The sequence below is a fragment of the Macaca nemestrina genome, chromosome 6 (genome assembly GCF_043159975.1).
Source record: "Macaca nemestrina isolate mMacNem1 chromosome 6, mMacNem.hap1, whole genome shotgun sequence".
NCBI lineage: Eukaryota > Metazoa > Chordata > Mammalia > Primates > Cercopithecidae > Macaca > Macaca nemestrina.
This window is the reverse complement of record NC_092130.1, coordinates 1,410,617-1,426,240: the sequence shown is the minus strand read 5'-3', so window position 1 is coordinate 1,426,240 and position 15,624 is coordinate 1,410,617. Positions and strand designations below refer to the sequence as shown.

General features: G+C 50.5%; 1 protein-coding gene across 1 annotated transcript in view; it reads right to left on the bottom strand.

Moving 5' to 3' along the window:
- Positions 1 to 1,065: 1,065 nt before the first annotated feature.
- LOC105483985 (glutamine-fructose-6-phosphate transaminase 2) overlaps positions 1,066 to 15,624 on the bottom strand; it is a 56,420-nt gene continuing 41,861 nt past the window's right edge. Inside the window, exons 14-19 of the mRNA XM_011745088.2 lie at positions 14,851 to 15,008; positions 13,747 to 13,861; positions 9,485 to 9,612; positions 6,634 to 6,801; positions 4,481 to 4,642; positions 1,066 to 1,982 (exon numbers count right to left, since the gene is read on the bottom strand). Of these exons, the coding sequence (XP_011743390.2) occupies positions 1,938 to 1,982; positions 4,481 to 4,642; positions 6,634 to 6,801; positions 9,485 to 9,612; positions 13,747 to 13,861; positions 14,851 to 15,008 (776 nt within the window). The 3' untranslated portion in view covers positions 1,066 to 1,937. The remainder of the gene's footprint in view (positions 1,983 to 4,480; positions 4,643 to 6,633; positions 6,802 to 9,484; positions 9,613 to 13,746; positions 13,862 to 14,850; positions 15,009 to 15,624) is intronic.

Below are 15,624 nucleotides of genomic sequence, written 5' to 3'. Positions count from 1 at the left end.
GATACACAGGTGGAACCATAAAGAAAAGGGAACAATTAGCACAAAAGTCAGAATGGCCATCGCCTCTTGGGCATAAGGATGAAAGACACTTTCTAGGTCTTGTCCGGAGAAAAATGTTCCGGCTAGTTTGTAGTCTCCTAATCTTGGAAGTTGTATTGGTCATGGATTGATCAGTAGGACAGAAACCATTCTAGCCATTTCCCTGGGACTGACCCAGGGCCTGGAGGACAGAAGTCAGGAAAAGCCCTGCAGCGCCCGGGTCCTGCCAGCTCTCCAGAGTGGGGATTTTAGAGGAGCCACAGGAAACCTCTGCTCATGGTCACCACTGCCTGGGATGCTGAGGTGGGTGCGTTTTGGGCAGCACCCAAGGGCCATAGCAGAACCCTCCATTTGCGGAAGCCACATTTCTGTCTGCTTCTGCCAGAGAGAAATACAAAAGGGTTTCTGCCGCTCAGCTGTCTTCCAGGTCTCCCATGAATGCCTCTCGCTGGTGGACAACCTGGAAATGCAGTTCCCAGGTTTCCAGCCCCTGTGATACACGTGAGGGCAGAGGAGGGGATGGAAGTTTGCTGAGTGGCCCGTAGGTAATCCTGAACAGAGTTTAATGAGATACTAGTGTGGCGCACATCCGTTGGCATGGAGACGCCATTCAGGGTGTGTGTGATAGCACTTATGTAGGCAGCCTAAGTTCCGACTTCACAAGACTTCAGAACTTTCTGGCTTTCAATCTTCTTGTCTGATTGTATTAACGAAACCAGGGACTGTAATAGGTTAATTGGGGGAAAAAATACAAATTGGAGAGTTTCAGCCCTCTGTGCTGTCTCCAGGTTCTGGCCAACCCCTTCCAGGTTCAGTGGCCCCTCTGCTGAGTCCCAAATCTCTTGCGTTTGTTGTATCGTAGAAAACAGCCCTCCTTTTCCTACTAGAAACCCATAGGTCTCAGGTGTGGAAGAGGCCAATGGTTACTAACAGGGCTGCCCCTCCAAACATGGCCGAGCTCCTGCACAGTCCTCAAAATCCAAAGTACACAAAAAGAATGAGGTTAACAAAATGCAAACACACACACAAAATTGTATGTTCTTTATTGTCCTAAAATTGCATAGTACTTTGATTGTGCACGCTTTTAAATCGAGAGCAGAGTCGCCCACTTGAAACTACTCTCTTGCATGGGATATTTCAAGCTGTTTTACTATATGGGCAAGGAGCAGGGACCAAAATGCTGCCTGGGCCTAAAAAGAGCTGTGATCAGATTCAACAGAAGTTGGAGAGGGGGAGGGATCTGGGCCACACACGAGAAAAAAGTGTGGAAGGAGGTTGAGATTTCAACTGGACTTGTAGGAAGCACAGATGGGTGGTGGAGGGGCTTCATGGATGTCAGGGAACAGGATTCAGGAGCAGCCTAGACAGGAAGGAAAAGGAGAAAGGAGTCCAGAGGGCCATGCCTTGTGCTCACATCTGAGATGAATGCCACCTGCCAGGGGCAAGCCTGGAGACAGCGCACGGGTAGCCAGGATGAACAGTTTGGGCGTTACCACGGCTACGGAAAGCCGTACCACATACTAGAAAAATAACTTAAAAGCTATACAATCGTCATTATAAATATTTTGTCTTCTAAAACTAACTCTAGTGTTGGTTATAAAAGGTTCACAGTTACTCTGAAGAGAGCTGTATCTCTATTGCACAGTAGTGGAGAAGTCTGCTCTGGTCCCCATGTGTAAACAATGATTCCCTTCTCCGCTGGCGACTTCAGGCCACAGAGAAACAGTATCTGCTGTAAGCAAAAGCACTTGGGTAGAAGGCACGTGGCAGCTGTCAAACTCTACAGGAGCAGGCAGAACATGTGGGATGCCCACTTCTCCTCCCATGTCGCATCCCTGCTGTTGGGACAGGTCTGGAATCAGAGGAAAGGTGGTGATGGTCTTGTCACGGTCTCATCCTCATTCCACAGTTACAGACTTGGCCAGATTTCTGGGGAAGTCAACCTAAAACGAAAAAAAGTGGCTGTTCAGGACCCCAAAGATCTCAGCAACATGCTACCCCTCAAAGACAATTTTCAGAGTACTTAAAAACAAGGAGACAGACGTTCACCATAGTCACCAACCTAGAGACCTGCATCTTGGAAGCAGATTCCTTAGTCCAGAAGCTTCATTTAACTGTATAAGGGTTAGTCCCTCAATAAACATTTATTGTGTACCTGATGTGTGTCACGATCTGTTAACATGATTTAAAGAATATGGTTCATGCTTTTAAACACAGGTAACTTGATGTATACCATTAAAAACTCACTTTTCTTGTAAGAATATATATGAATTCCATGTGACTAATTCATTTAGGGTGGAGTGGGAAGGAAATATAGGAATGGTTCATCAGTAGGCTTCTACTGGGCCGGGCGCAGTGGCTCACGCCTGTAATCCCAGCACTTTGGGAGGCCGAGGTGGGTGGATCATCAGGTCAGGAGTTCGAGACCAGCCTGACAAACATGGTGAAACCCTGTCTGTACTAAAAATACAAAAAAATTAGCTGGGAATGGTGGTGCGCCTGTAGTCCCAACTACTCAGAAGGCTGAGGCAGAGAATCGCTTGAACCCAGGAGGCAGAGGTTGCAGTGAGCCGAGATTGCGCCACTGCACTCCAGCCTGGGTGACAGAGCGAGACTCTGTCTCAAAAAAAAAAAAAAAAAAGTAGGCTTCTACTGTATCTGGTATCTGCAATGTCTTACATTTAGATATTTTAAAAGATGAAACACATGTGAAAACATGTTAGCAAATGTCAGCTCTGGATGATATGTACATATTCAGGTACTCATTATATTCTTTGTATTGTTATGTATCTTGAAAAGCTTCAAAATAAAATTGTAATAAAACTTTTATTTCTTTGTACTGTGAACTGTGTGTTCTTACTTGCTGTGAGATAATAAATTGGTTCTTTTCTGGAACATAATTTGGCAATATATGTTAGGAGTCCAACATGTTACATCATAGCTCATTTGTTAGATTAAGGACAAATTTTTTTTTTTTTTTTTGAGACAGAGTCTCGCTCTGTCGCCCAGGCTGGAGTGCAGTGGCGTGATCTCGGCTCACTGCAAGCAAGCTCTACCTCCTGGAGTTCACTCCATTCTCCTGCCTCAGCCTCCCGAGTAGCTGGGACTACAGGCACCCGCCACCAAGCCCAGCTAATATTTTGTATTTTTAGTAGAGACGGGGTTTCACCATTTTAGCCAGGATGGTCTCGATCTCCTGACCTTGTGATCCACCCACCTCGGCCTCCCAAAGTGCTGGAATTACAGGCGTGAGCCACCGTGCCCGGCCAGGACAAATCTTAAATGTGGGACAACATTGTATATACAAAGATGTTCACTGCTGTGTTATTTATGAAGACAAAAAACTGGGAACAGCTTAAATAGTAGAAGATTGGCTAAGTAAACATTAAGAAAATCATGTTATAAGATTGTGGTGGAATATTATGTAATGATTAAATGCTACATATAACAAGCTCATAAAGATGTAAGAAAATACTTGCAATATAACAATAAAAGGAAGATGCAAACATTTTATCCTTGACATAATATTAAATAATATTTTTTAAAAAAATTCACATGCACAGGAAAAACCTAGACTAAAATACGACATTTGCTAATTGGCATTGCCTCTGGGTGATGAGGTTGTTTCCGGTTTTTTGTTTTGAAACAGAGTCTCACCCTGCTGCCCACCCTGTGCAGTGGCGTGATCCTCGCTCACTGAAGCCTTGAACTCCGGAGCGCAAGTGATCCTTCCACCTCAGCCCCACAAGTAGCTGGAACTCCAGGCACATACATCAGGTTAATTATAAAAAATGTTTTTATACAGGCAGGGTCTTGCTATATTGCCTAGATTGGTCTCAAACTCCTGGCCTCAGGCAGTACTTCCACCTTGACCTCCCAAAGTGTTGGGATTACAGGCGTGAGCTGCCTCACCTGGCCAGGTTATAGTTTAGTGCCATGATCAGAAGATACATTTTGCAGTTTCCAGCTTGTTTTGGGGGGCGGGAGGTGGTATAAGCTACTTTAAAAAGAAAGCTATTTTAGGCCAGGCGTGATGGCTCACACCTGTAATCCCAGCACTTTGGGAGGCCAAGGTGGGCAGATCGCGAGGTCAGGAAATCAAGACCATCCTGGCTAACATAGTGAAACCCCATCCCTACTAAAAGTACAAAAAAATTAGCCGGGCGCGGTGGCGGGCGCCTGTAGTCCCAGCTACTTGGGAGGCTGAGGCAGGAGAATGGCGTGAACCCAGGGGGCGGAGCTTGCAGTGAGCCAAGATTGTGCCACTGCACTCCAGCCTGGGCGACACAGCGAGACTCCGTCTCAAAAAAAAAGAAAAGAAAAAGAAAGCTACTTTAAATAAAATTACTTATTCTATGACTATTTAAGTATTTAAAGAACACAAAGGAACTTTGGGGCTGTGTCTCTCCTCTCTGCTGTTAGGTGCGGTTTTTAGACGTACGTCATATCCTCGGAGCACAGCCAGGTGGAAGGACAGCAGCTGCAGCGGAACCACACTCAGGATGCCCTGGAGGCAGTCCACAGTGGGAGGCAGCTCGATCGTCTTATACGCAAACTTGGAACTTTCAGTATCGTCCTTGGAGCACAGTATAATGGGGCGACCCTGGGGCAGAGAAATAGGATCATAAAATAGATGGTCTCTGAAAGCGGCAATCCCGGACGCATGCGGAGGATCTGGAAGCTACAGGACTGTGATGAGAACAGTCCTCTTTTGCATTTGCTGGAATCCTGGGTGAGGTGGTACACGTGGGACACAAACGCTTGGAAAGGATAAAGTGTCTGAGGCTTTTTGGTGGGTTTCTTCCCCTTCCCTGAGAAGGAGATTGCCACCCTGCTGCATCATGCGGCACCCGTGTGTGCCTTGCCGAGCGCAGGGCAGACTCACTCCTAAGTCTGTGGGGCTCGTAGTCCAGTGGTGGAAAACAAAAACCTAGACAAGGACACCAAGAAATAAAGATGAATTCCAAAGACATGCCACCAAGGCAAGAAAACAGGATAATGTGATTGGGAGACGGGTGAGGTCTCCGAAGCTCTCTCAAAAACAGGAGACATTTGGATTGAGCCCTAAATGATGAGGCCAACTCTCGGCAAAGCATTCTGTGGGAAGAGCATTCCAGACAGCAGGAACAGCCAGCGCAGGCCTGGAGGCGGGTGTGGGCGCAGCGTGAGTGGAAGCAGAAGGAAAGCTGGAGTGCCTGGAACTCACTGAAGCAGGAGGAAAGGGCCAGATAACGCAGGACAAAAAGGCAGGTTTTTGTTTTCCACCACTGGACTACGAGCCCCTCTTGACTTAGGAGTGGGTCTGCCCTGCTCTCAGCAAGGCACAAATGGGGGTGCCAAATGCTGCAGCAGGATGGCGATCTCCTTACCAGGGAAGGCTCACCTGTGGCTTGACGGGAAGGTATGGGAGGGTTTTAAGTGGGCAAAGGATGCAGTTGTGTTTTATCCCCTCACACTGACCTCTGTGCTGAGCCAGGGGTGGTGACATCTGGATGGGGCACCTTGTTGGATTTCACCTCCCTGAAACTTCATGAACTCTGCCCTCCCACCTCAGGGCAGCTGCTGTGCACAAAGCATTTGGTTGGTCTCTGTGGCCGGTTCCAGGAAGGAGCTCCCAGCCTCTGGACCTTCCCATGTGACAGAAGCGTCGTTATTCATGGGAGGTCTCTTGGACTATACCTGACTGTATGCTAAGGTGACGACTCGTGGTGGGCCTGCAGAGTCCCAGGATGGGGTCTCGCCTGCCAGAAAGCCAGCCACATGATTAGAGGGGTGGGGCTTTGAGACATGAGCCTGTCAGCCTGATCTCCCAACCTCCAAGGACAAAAGTGGGGCTGGCAGCTGAGTTCAATCACATGGCCGATGTGAACTCTGTCCTGCCTACTTAATAAAACCACAATACAAACTCCGGACACTGAAGCTAGCAGCTCAGGGGTGCTCCCTGGAGACACACGGTGACGTGCCGGGAGGGTGACACATCCTGAGGACACAGACTTCACATTTGGGGCCCTCAAACTATGGGTCCCTTGTTTGGGGTTGGCTGTGATTTTTATAAGAAAACTGTAATAGGATAGTGATTTCCTGAGCTCTCTGAGTCGTTCTAGAAAATTATTGAACTTGAGGCGAGAGTGGGAATCCCTGGATTCATAGTCAGTTGCTCAGAAGTGTGGGTGGTTCCCTGGCTTGCGACAGGTGCCTGAATCAAGGGCAGTCTTTGGAAAGCTGCGCCCCTGCCCTGTGAGATCTGGCCTAACTCCAGGTAGTTCACGTCAGAGCTGCCTGGCCGCAGAATGGGGAAACCCTGCCCCGGGGATCTCCACCAGGAGCCCCTCCCCCGAGCTCCAGGCCAGCATCTGGCGCTGCTCACGGCAGTGTGGGATCCCGGGCCCCGCCAAAGAGCTGTGTGGGACAGCTGCAGGCTGACCAGTTCCTTTCCAAGGGTGTGCACTCCTCACGGGGGGCCCGGGGAGGGTGTGCGCTCGCAGCCACGCGCTGGCCAGACCATCCATCGCTGGTACTGGCAGACGGTGGTGAGGTGGGCATGCGTGCAGAAAAGCAGGAGAGAGCTGGCCCAGTCCGGTGGAGAGCCCTCACCTGGCGGGCCGTGACTTGCTGCAGGGCATTCTGGCATTTGGCAAAGCAAGGATCCTTCATGATGACCATGATGACTGGCATCTGCTTGTCAATCAGTGCCAGGGGCCCGTGCTTCAGCTCCCCAGCCAGGATGCCTTCTGAGTGCATGTAGGTGATCTCTTTAATTTTCTGGAAAGAGGAGGTGAGATCAGAGTCACTCTGGGCAGATGGGGCAGGAGCAGATCAACCAGAGGGGAAGAAGGGGAACCAAGGGAGGATGACTCCAGAAGGCAGAGAGCCAAGAGTTGCAAGGCAGACAGATGCCTGGAGTGGTTGACAGCACTGAGGACACCCAGCAAGGGCCTGGGGAGAGGCCTGGTTACCATCCAGGGCATGCACCAGATCAGGACACAACCTCTGTGTCCCCACACCAGCCCCGGGCACTGCTGCTCTGTCTCTCTCCAGTCCCATGCACAGCCACCCCTTAGGACAGACAAGTTGGAGTCAGCCTAGCTCACCCTCTCCTCCTCCCTAGCCAGCCACATTTATCACGATGGCATTGTATTCTGCGTAGCTATACCTTCAATTAATGATCTGATTAAGCATTCGCCCATTAATAACTTCTAAAGAGTGGTTCCACGCAAAATCCCACAAACTGGGGTGTTATTTGAATTAATTTTTTTCCTATATTCAGGTAGATCCATCTGTATTCAGTTACCACAGATCCACGTCATTGAAATGGTGAGACAGGCCAGGCGCAGTGGCTCAAGCCTGTAATCCCAGCACTTTGGGAGGCCAAGACGGGCGGATCACGAGGTCGGGAGATTGAGACCATCCTGTCTAACACGGTGAAACCCCGTCTCTACTAAAAATACAAAAAACTAGCCGGGCGTAGTGGCGGGCGCCTGTAGTCCCAGCTACTTGGGAGGCTGAGGCAGGAGAATGGCGAGAACCCGGGAGGCGGAGCTTGCAGTGAGCCGAGATCGCGCCACCGCACTCCAGCCTGGGTGACTGAGCAAGACTCCGTCTCAAAAAAAAAAAAAAAAAAAAAAAAATGGTGAGACAGTTGAACAAATCATCTCTTGACTCCCGCCAGCACTGTTGATTTGGGTCAGGGCAATGCTGTAAGGAGTGTGGCTCCACTCGAGGCTGCTGACAGCTGCAGGGCCAGCCTCCCAGTGACCAGAGGACCACTGGCTCGTGCCAGCAGCCACCTAAACGCTTCTTTCTTCACCAGACTCATGTGGCGGCATGGCTGAAATGTGCACCTTTCACCAGTACATTCAGCCGCTGCAGCTGAGCCCCCCACCCATGAGGCAGAGTCATCTGGGGGCTGTCAGTGCACCCCAGGCCTTGTCTCTACTGCACCCCAAGAAGCAGCACCTGCCTGTCCTCAGCTTCCTGTACCAGGATCTCCAGGGGGCGGGTGCAGGAGATGGAGCTCACTGTGGTCAGCCCAGCACTCCCCACCAAGACCAAGAAAATCAATTCTGAATGTTTCCGGTGACCACTTGCAACCGGCATTGTCTTATTTATTTCCTTCCTTCCTTCCTTCCTTCCTTCCTTCCTTCCTTCCTTCCTTCCTTCCTTCCTTCCTTCCTTCCTCCCTCCCTCCCTCCCTCCCTCCTTCCTTCCTTCTTTCCCTCCCTCCCTCTCTCTCTCTCTCTTTCTTTCTCTTTCTTGAGATGGGAGTCTCATTCTGTCACCCAGGCTGGAGTTCAGTGGCACGATCTTGGCTCACTGCAACCTCCTCCTCTTGGGTTCAAGTTATTCTCCTCCCTCAGCCTCCCATGTAGCTGGGATTACAGGCGTGCACCACCATACCCAGCTAAGCTTTGTATTTTTAGTAGAGATGGGCTTTCACCATGTTGTCTAGACTGGTCTCGAACTCCTGACCTCAAATGATCTGACTGCCTTGGCCTTCCAAAGTGCTTGGATTACAGGCATGGGCCACTGCACCAGCCTAGCATTGTCTTTCAAATGCGGGTGGTGGGGAGGAGATGGGAGAGGATGGCAGCCCAGCTGGGCCATGGTTAATGCCCTCATCTTGATGGCCAGTGCAGCCTCACCTGGAGCGCTGTCCCTGTTACCTGGGCTGAGCCTCTGCTCCGTGCACGGCATGCTGACAGTGAGAGGGCAAACCCGAGATGCAGGGCCCTGCCCGGTTCTCTGCCCACCCTCTGGGCAGCCCTGTGGCCCTGGCACCTTGTCCCTGCCCCATCAGCTTTCTCTTTGCTGGTGTGGATCTTTATTGCTGCAGGCGGCAAACGGCCTGTCATCCATTTTTGAAAAAGCAGGGCCCTCAATGTTTATTCCTGCAGGATCTCGAACTCCCCTTGGAAGTTTGAGGGGTAACAAGGAAACTCTGCGGAGAACCCCCCCTCGCAGTTTTGGTGGTGGCGGAAAAAAGCAAAAGCCCCATAGACTCGGTCCCCATGGACTCAGGTCTGATTCGGGTCCTCTACGTCAACTTGAGTGAGATAGTTAAGCTTTTGGAGGCTTTGTTTCCTCCTGGATGAGAGGCGAATAGCAACCGCCAGCCTCTCCTAAGAAGCTCATGAGGCCTAAGTGAGCTGTTCCAATTGGGCCCTGGCAGTGGCTGGAGAGCTGAAGCGGCACGCCCCAGGCACCCTGTCCCTTTCTCCTCAGTAGACTGGGAGCTCCCTGGGGCAGGCACCTGCCTCACCCATCTCTGTGTGCCCAGGGCTAGAAACCTGGTGGAGAGCTGGTGCTTGGCATAAGCTCACAGGAGTGGTCAAGGGGTCCTTAGACCCGGCCCTCCCCAAGCCCAACGCCCTGCCCTCCTTCCCGCTGGTTCCTCCAGGTCTCCTGTGCCTGTCCTCCTGGGGGTGGGGGCTGGGGGGGGGCTCACCAGGGCTCCCTCCAGGCAGGTGGCGTAGTTGTAGCCCCGCCCCATCACCAGCAGTGACCTCTGCGTGTACAGCTCCAGGGCTAAGTCGTGGATCTTCTCCTCCAGTGACAGCACCTCCTTGATCAGCTCTGGGCCATGCACCGAGCAGAGGGAGAAAACCAGTCATGCCGATTTTAGAGCGATATTCATGAAAACAAATGCTGGGGTTTAAGAGGAGGTTTTGAAACCCACATCACTTAGTACACTTTGCTTCCTTGCATTCATTTAAAACAGATTACAGGAAAGAAATAACTCGGGCTCCTGGCCAGGATTTTGTCAGGGTGGGGATTTGTACTGTGTGAGTACTTTCTTGAGCACCAACAAGGTAGGCAGGGAAGTATCATTTCTCACTCCATGTTACAGGTAAGACAACTGAGGCTCAGAGAGGCAAACTCACCCACTGGAGACAGAGCTGACACCACCAGTTAACACCCTTCTTTCCTGCTGTGTCTCAAGACAAGGCCCCTGTAAGTGGGACCACCAGTTCTCCAACTGTTTGGTCTCAGGACTCGTTTACGCTCTTGAAAATTATTGCAAGTCCCTCAAATTATTGCACATCCCTAAGAGCCTTTGTTTTTGAGTTAAATCTGTCAACATTCACCAGATTAGAAAATAACACTGAGGGCCGGGCGCGGTGGCTCACGCCTGTAATCCCAGCACCTTGGGAGGCCAAGGCAGGCAGATCACGAGGTCAGGAGATAGAGAACATCCTGATTAACATGGTGAAACCTCGTCTCTACTAAAAATACAAAAAATTAGCCAGGTGTGGTGGCGGGCACCTATAGTCCCAGTTACTTGGGAGGCTGAGCGGAGAATGGCGTGAACCCAGGAGGCAGAGGTTGCAGTAAGCTGAGATTGTGCCAAAGCACTCCAGCCTGGACTACAGAGCCAGACTCTGTCAGGAAAAAAAAAAAAAAAAAAAGAAGGAAGGAAGGAAGGAAATAACAATGAGAAATTTAAAAATATTCACTTAAAAATAACTACACTAAATCTATTACATTACTACATTTTCAACAAGAATTAGTGAGAAGAGTGGTACTGTTTTTTGTTCTTGCAAAACTTTTTAGTGTCTGTTTTTTTAATAAAAGACTGTTGACTCTCATATCTGCTTTCACATTCAATCTGTGGTGATACGCTCTTTTGGTTGAAGTATAAAAATAAAATTCAGCCTACAAATACAGATTTGTAGTTGGAAAAGCAAGGAGTATTTAAATTATTTTTCAAATAATTGTGAATGTTGTTCTTTGACACCACAGTACATCGAACTTGAGAAACAGTAGGCTCTTGAAAGGGTAGGTGCCAATATAGCATCTGAAATCCTATCAATAAACTTTTTCTACTTTGTTATGTTAAAATTTATTGTTCTGTCTTACACTTTTAAATGGAACATTTACAAGTGCATAATTTTGTGACATCATGAACTGGCCACAAAGGTATGTAAATCTTCTTAAAATGGACACATTTTATTATAAAATTTTTTTAACAATCACCTTGTTGAAGTCACCTTGATCTTATCAGAGAAGTCTTTATTTTTTTTTGAGACAGTCTCACTCTGTCATCCAGCCTGGGGTGCAGTGGCGCGATCTTGGCTCACTGCAACCTCTGCTGCCCAGTTTCAGGTGATTCTGCTGCCTTAGCCTCCTGAATAGCTGGGATTACAGGTGCCTGTCACCGCACCCAGCTAATTTTTTTTTTTTTGTATTTTTAGTAGAGACAGGGTTTCACCATCTTGGATAGGCTGGTCTTGAACTCCTGACCTTGTGATCCACCTGCCTCGGCCTCCCAAAGTGCTGGGATTACAGGCGTGAGCCACCGTGCCCGGCCCTAGAGAAGTCTTTAAATGTTGGGAACTGGTGAAGCTCATGGTAACAGAGGTGTTTTCTAACACTCAGAGTTTTGCTTGGGAGCTCAAAGTTTATCATTGGCAACACATACCATGGGTTGCTTCTACTGGTGCGTCCGCTGATTGTTCATTTCGAGAAAATGTCTACCGAACACCAAAATCAGCTTGCTATTCAATGGCATGGCTGCTTCTCTTGAGACAAGCACTATTCTTCACTGTACAGCAGAAAGGCCTTTTTTTCCCCCCAGATAGAGTTTTGCTCTTCTTGCCCAGACTGGAGTGCAATGGCGCAGTCTTAGCTCATTGCAACCTCCACTTCCCGGGTTCAAGTAATTCTGACTCAGCCTCCCAAGTAGCTGGGATTAAAGGCACGCACCACCACACCTGGCTATCTTTAGTAGAGATGGGGTTTCACTGTGTTGGTCAGGCTGGTCTCGAACTCCTGACCTCAGGTGATCTGCCCGCCTTGGCCTCCCAAAGTGCTGGGGTTACAGGCGTGAGCCACCGCACCCGGCCTCAGTAGAAAGGCTTTATGCATACTCTCCATTTCATTATAAAGAATACTAAAAAGAGTTGCAATTTACAGACCAATAATTTTTACCACCTCATCAAGGACATTCCTCTTTTTTTTTTTTTTTTTTTTTTTGAGACAGAGTCTCGCTCGTCGCCCAGGCTGGAGTGCAGTGGTACAATCTCGACTCACTGCAAGCTCTGCCTTCTGGGTTCACGCCATTTTCCTGCCTCAGCCTCCCGAGTAGCTGGGACTACAGGTGCCCGCCACCACGCCTGGCTCATTTTTTGTATTTTTAGTAGAGACGGGGTTTCACTGTGTTAGCCAGGATGGTCTCGATCTCCTGAACTTGTGATCTGCCTGCCTAGGGCTCCCAAAGTGCTGGGATTACAGGCGTGAGCCACTGCGCCTGGATGTCAAGGCCATTCTTAAGGGAAACTGGCTGTGTGCTGGTGAAGGACACAATGACCAGTAGGCCTTCTAGTGTGCTGGGTGCCAGGCACAGCCACCACTGCCTTTGCAAATGTGGATACAGGCAAAAAATAAAAAGAGATTTGCTGTAAAAAATATATTGCTATATTACTATGTGAACAGTTTTGCTTAAAGGGCTTTGCAGACACCCAGGACCTGTAGACCACATCTAGAGAACCGCTGACTCAGACGTCAGAACTGGGTCCTGTTTTGCATGGTTATGACCTGGCTTAAAGGAAGAATGCTCTTCTCAGAAATCAACCTTCAGCATGCGGTCTCGGCCAGTGTCAGGCCCCGAGGGCCTGGAATTGCCCGTTCTCTATGGTGGCCCTTCCCCCACTGCCTGCTCTGGGGTTTGGCCCCGGCTCCCAGGGAGGCTTCAGTGCCCACTCTGTCTCTGGGAGGGCACCCCCCAAAGCCCCGTGATGTCCTGTCCACAGTGAGCGCTCCACGCCAGCCTGGGGCAAGGCTCGACTCGTCTCCACCTCTCAGGCCTGCACAGCGGTCTCTCTCCTACTCTGGCATGCGGGTGACTGGAGGACGTGAGCCGCTGCTTATCTTGGCAGGGCAGGGATGGCACGCGGGGCAGGGCATGGCACTGGTTCTTAATGTATGTGTGGTGGATGAATGAAGAAAAGGGAGGCCGTGGTCCCCAAGAAGGTCACGATTTAGTGCAACAGACACTGTACCTCACCAGCTACAACAGCTGGGGCTGTGCTGCTGGCCAGCAAACGGGGAAAGTGTGGTGGGACTGCCAAGGAGTGCCTGGCATAGGAAGGGCCTGAGGCCATTTGCTCTTTCTCGGGTACTTACTGAGCACCTACTGTATGCCTGCCTGTGCTGGACACCAGCTATCCAGCGGCGGCTCTGGCAGACAGGGCTGTGTGTTCGTGGAGCTGACATGTCAGCTGGGGGAGACAGGCCAGTCAACAGTTAACAGGGAATGACCTCCGGTCATGAGGTCATGAGGTATGTTACAAAGAAAGTAAACAGGCTAATGTTTCACAGAGTGCTGGGGCTGGGGCCTTAGTGTGGCCAGGGAGGGTCTCAGGAGGTGACATCTGAGCTGAGGTTTCGGAGATGAGAAGCTGTGGGCTGTATGCAGAGCAGGGGGAAGATGGTTCCGCAGAGGAGACAGCCAGTGCAAAGGCCCTGCGGTGAGAAAGTGCTGAGCACCACTGAGGGCCAGGGAGGCAGGGAGGCAGCGCCGGGTCGGGGCAGGGGCCGAGCAGCATGAGGACAGAGGCAGCAAGGGCTCCAGGAGGGAGCTGGGGTGGCTAGAAAGTTTTAGGAGGAGGGAGAAATGAACAACATCCTGTACAGGCGAGAGTCAACAGAGAGTGGCCAGCAACAGTCCACTAGATCTGAAAACATGGAAAGCTGAATTCTAGAACATACCAGGTAAAGATCTCAAGCCACGGATGATCTCTTGCCTCCTGTTTTGTAGTGAAATTCGGTCTTCAGACATCATCAAACCAAACATCACCAGAGAGATGAACTGACTGGTGTAAGCCTGTGCATAAAGAAGGAGGCGGCGAGGACCTTGTTTTCACTTTTAAGTCAACTTTATTTTACTTTTTGAGACAGGGTCTACCTGTTGCTCACGCCAGAGTGCGGTGGCGAGATCACGGCTCACTGCAGCCTCTCCCTCCTCAACTGATTCTCCCACCTCAGCCTCCTGAGTAACTGGGACTACAGGCGCCACCACCCTGCCCAGTTAATTTACAGGAGCCACCACCCTGCCCAGTTAATTTTTAGGTTTTAGTTATTTATTTATTTATATTTTGTTTTTGAGACAAAGTCTCGCCCTGTCGCCCAGGCTGCAGTGCAGTGGCACGATCTCGGCTCACGGCAACCTCCACCTCCCAGGTTCAAGCGATTCTCCTGCCTCAGCCTCCCGAGTAGCTGGGATTACAGGTACGAGCCACCACACCTGACTAATTTTTGTATTTTTAGTAGAGATGGGGTTTCACCATGTTGGCCAGGCTGGTCTCAAACTCCCGACCTCAGGTGATCTGCCCGTGTCGGCCTCCCAAAGTGCTGGGATTACAGGTGTGAGTCACCGCACCTGGCCTAAGTTTTACTTTTGAAGGGATGGGGTTGCCCGGGGCAGTCTGGAACTCCTGGGCTCAAGGGATGCTCCAGCCTCGGCCTCCCACAGTGCTGGGATTCCAGGTGGGAGCCCCGTGTCAGGCCTAAAGGGCTTTAAAATAAGGGTCTCCAAGGTGCTCAAAGAGCCACAGGACGACATGAACAAAACACAGGAACATGGGAATAAAATGAGACTAAATGAAGAGATGGGATCCCAAGAGGGGAGGGGAAAGGAAGGGACGGGGGAGAAGGGGTGAGGTGGGAAGGGGAAAGAAAGGCGGTGGCGCGGGCAGAGCAGGGCGCAATTGCCCAGCATGTCCAGGCCGAAGGAGAGCGGCCTCCGGGGCCTTGCGGCCTCCGGTGCACCTGCCTGGCCAGGCTCTCCCCGGGAGGGGCGCCCGTGGCTCCTACCTTGGTGCTGGCCACGCCGACCTCCGGCCCTGCGTTGATGTGGACGCCGCAGTCGGTCTCGCGAGAGATGGAGCTGCCCACGGTGTTGGTGACGCCCACGGTCAGGGCTCCGCGGTCCTTGCAGTAGCGCAGTGCCAGGAGGGTGTCCGCGGTCTCGCCTGCCACACAGGGGCCTCTCAGCGCCGCGCTCCGCCAGCCTTAGCCCTACCCCAAACCCCCTCCTCCTTCACCTCAGCTCTGACACGGAAATCGGTGCCTAAGACACAGCCAGCAGGTGTTCGGAAAGGAAAATGCACGCAACAGCCTTTTCGGTTGATTCTTACATTCAAGATTTGTTGCTATGTATGTGGCGAGCACTTTTTCATTTAAATCTCGTGACAACCCCGTGAGGACCATCGTCCCCATTTTCCTCTTGAGGATGAGGGCTCATGACAGGAGGAAAATGGTGCTCTGATCAAAGCCATACAGCTGGTGACAGGTGGGCCTGGCTCCCAGCGCCCGTTCTGCAGCTGAATAAGCTGAGATGGAACAGATTTAACATTTGAAAAGCAGGAATGTCCCCAAGTGGTGTTTCTCACTAGATTGTTTGAAAGGACACTTCTCGCAAGCCTCTCAGTGTGGACTCAAATTGTTTTTAGAATAAAGCTAAACAGCTTCATGCATAAACCAGCACAAACTCCCTATGTTTGTAAGTCCTAACGAACTCAAATTAAATTACAGCATAAGCCAGACTATAAAATCAAAACTGTTGAAATCCTCAAGAGTCAGGAGGCT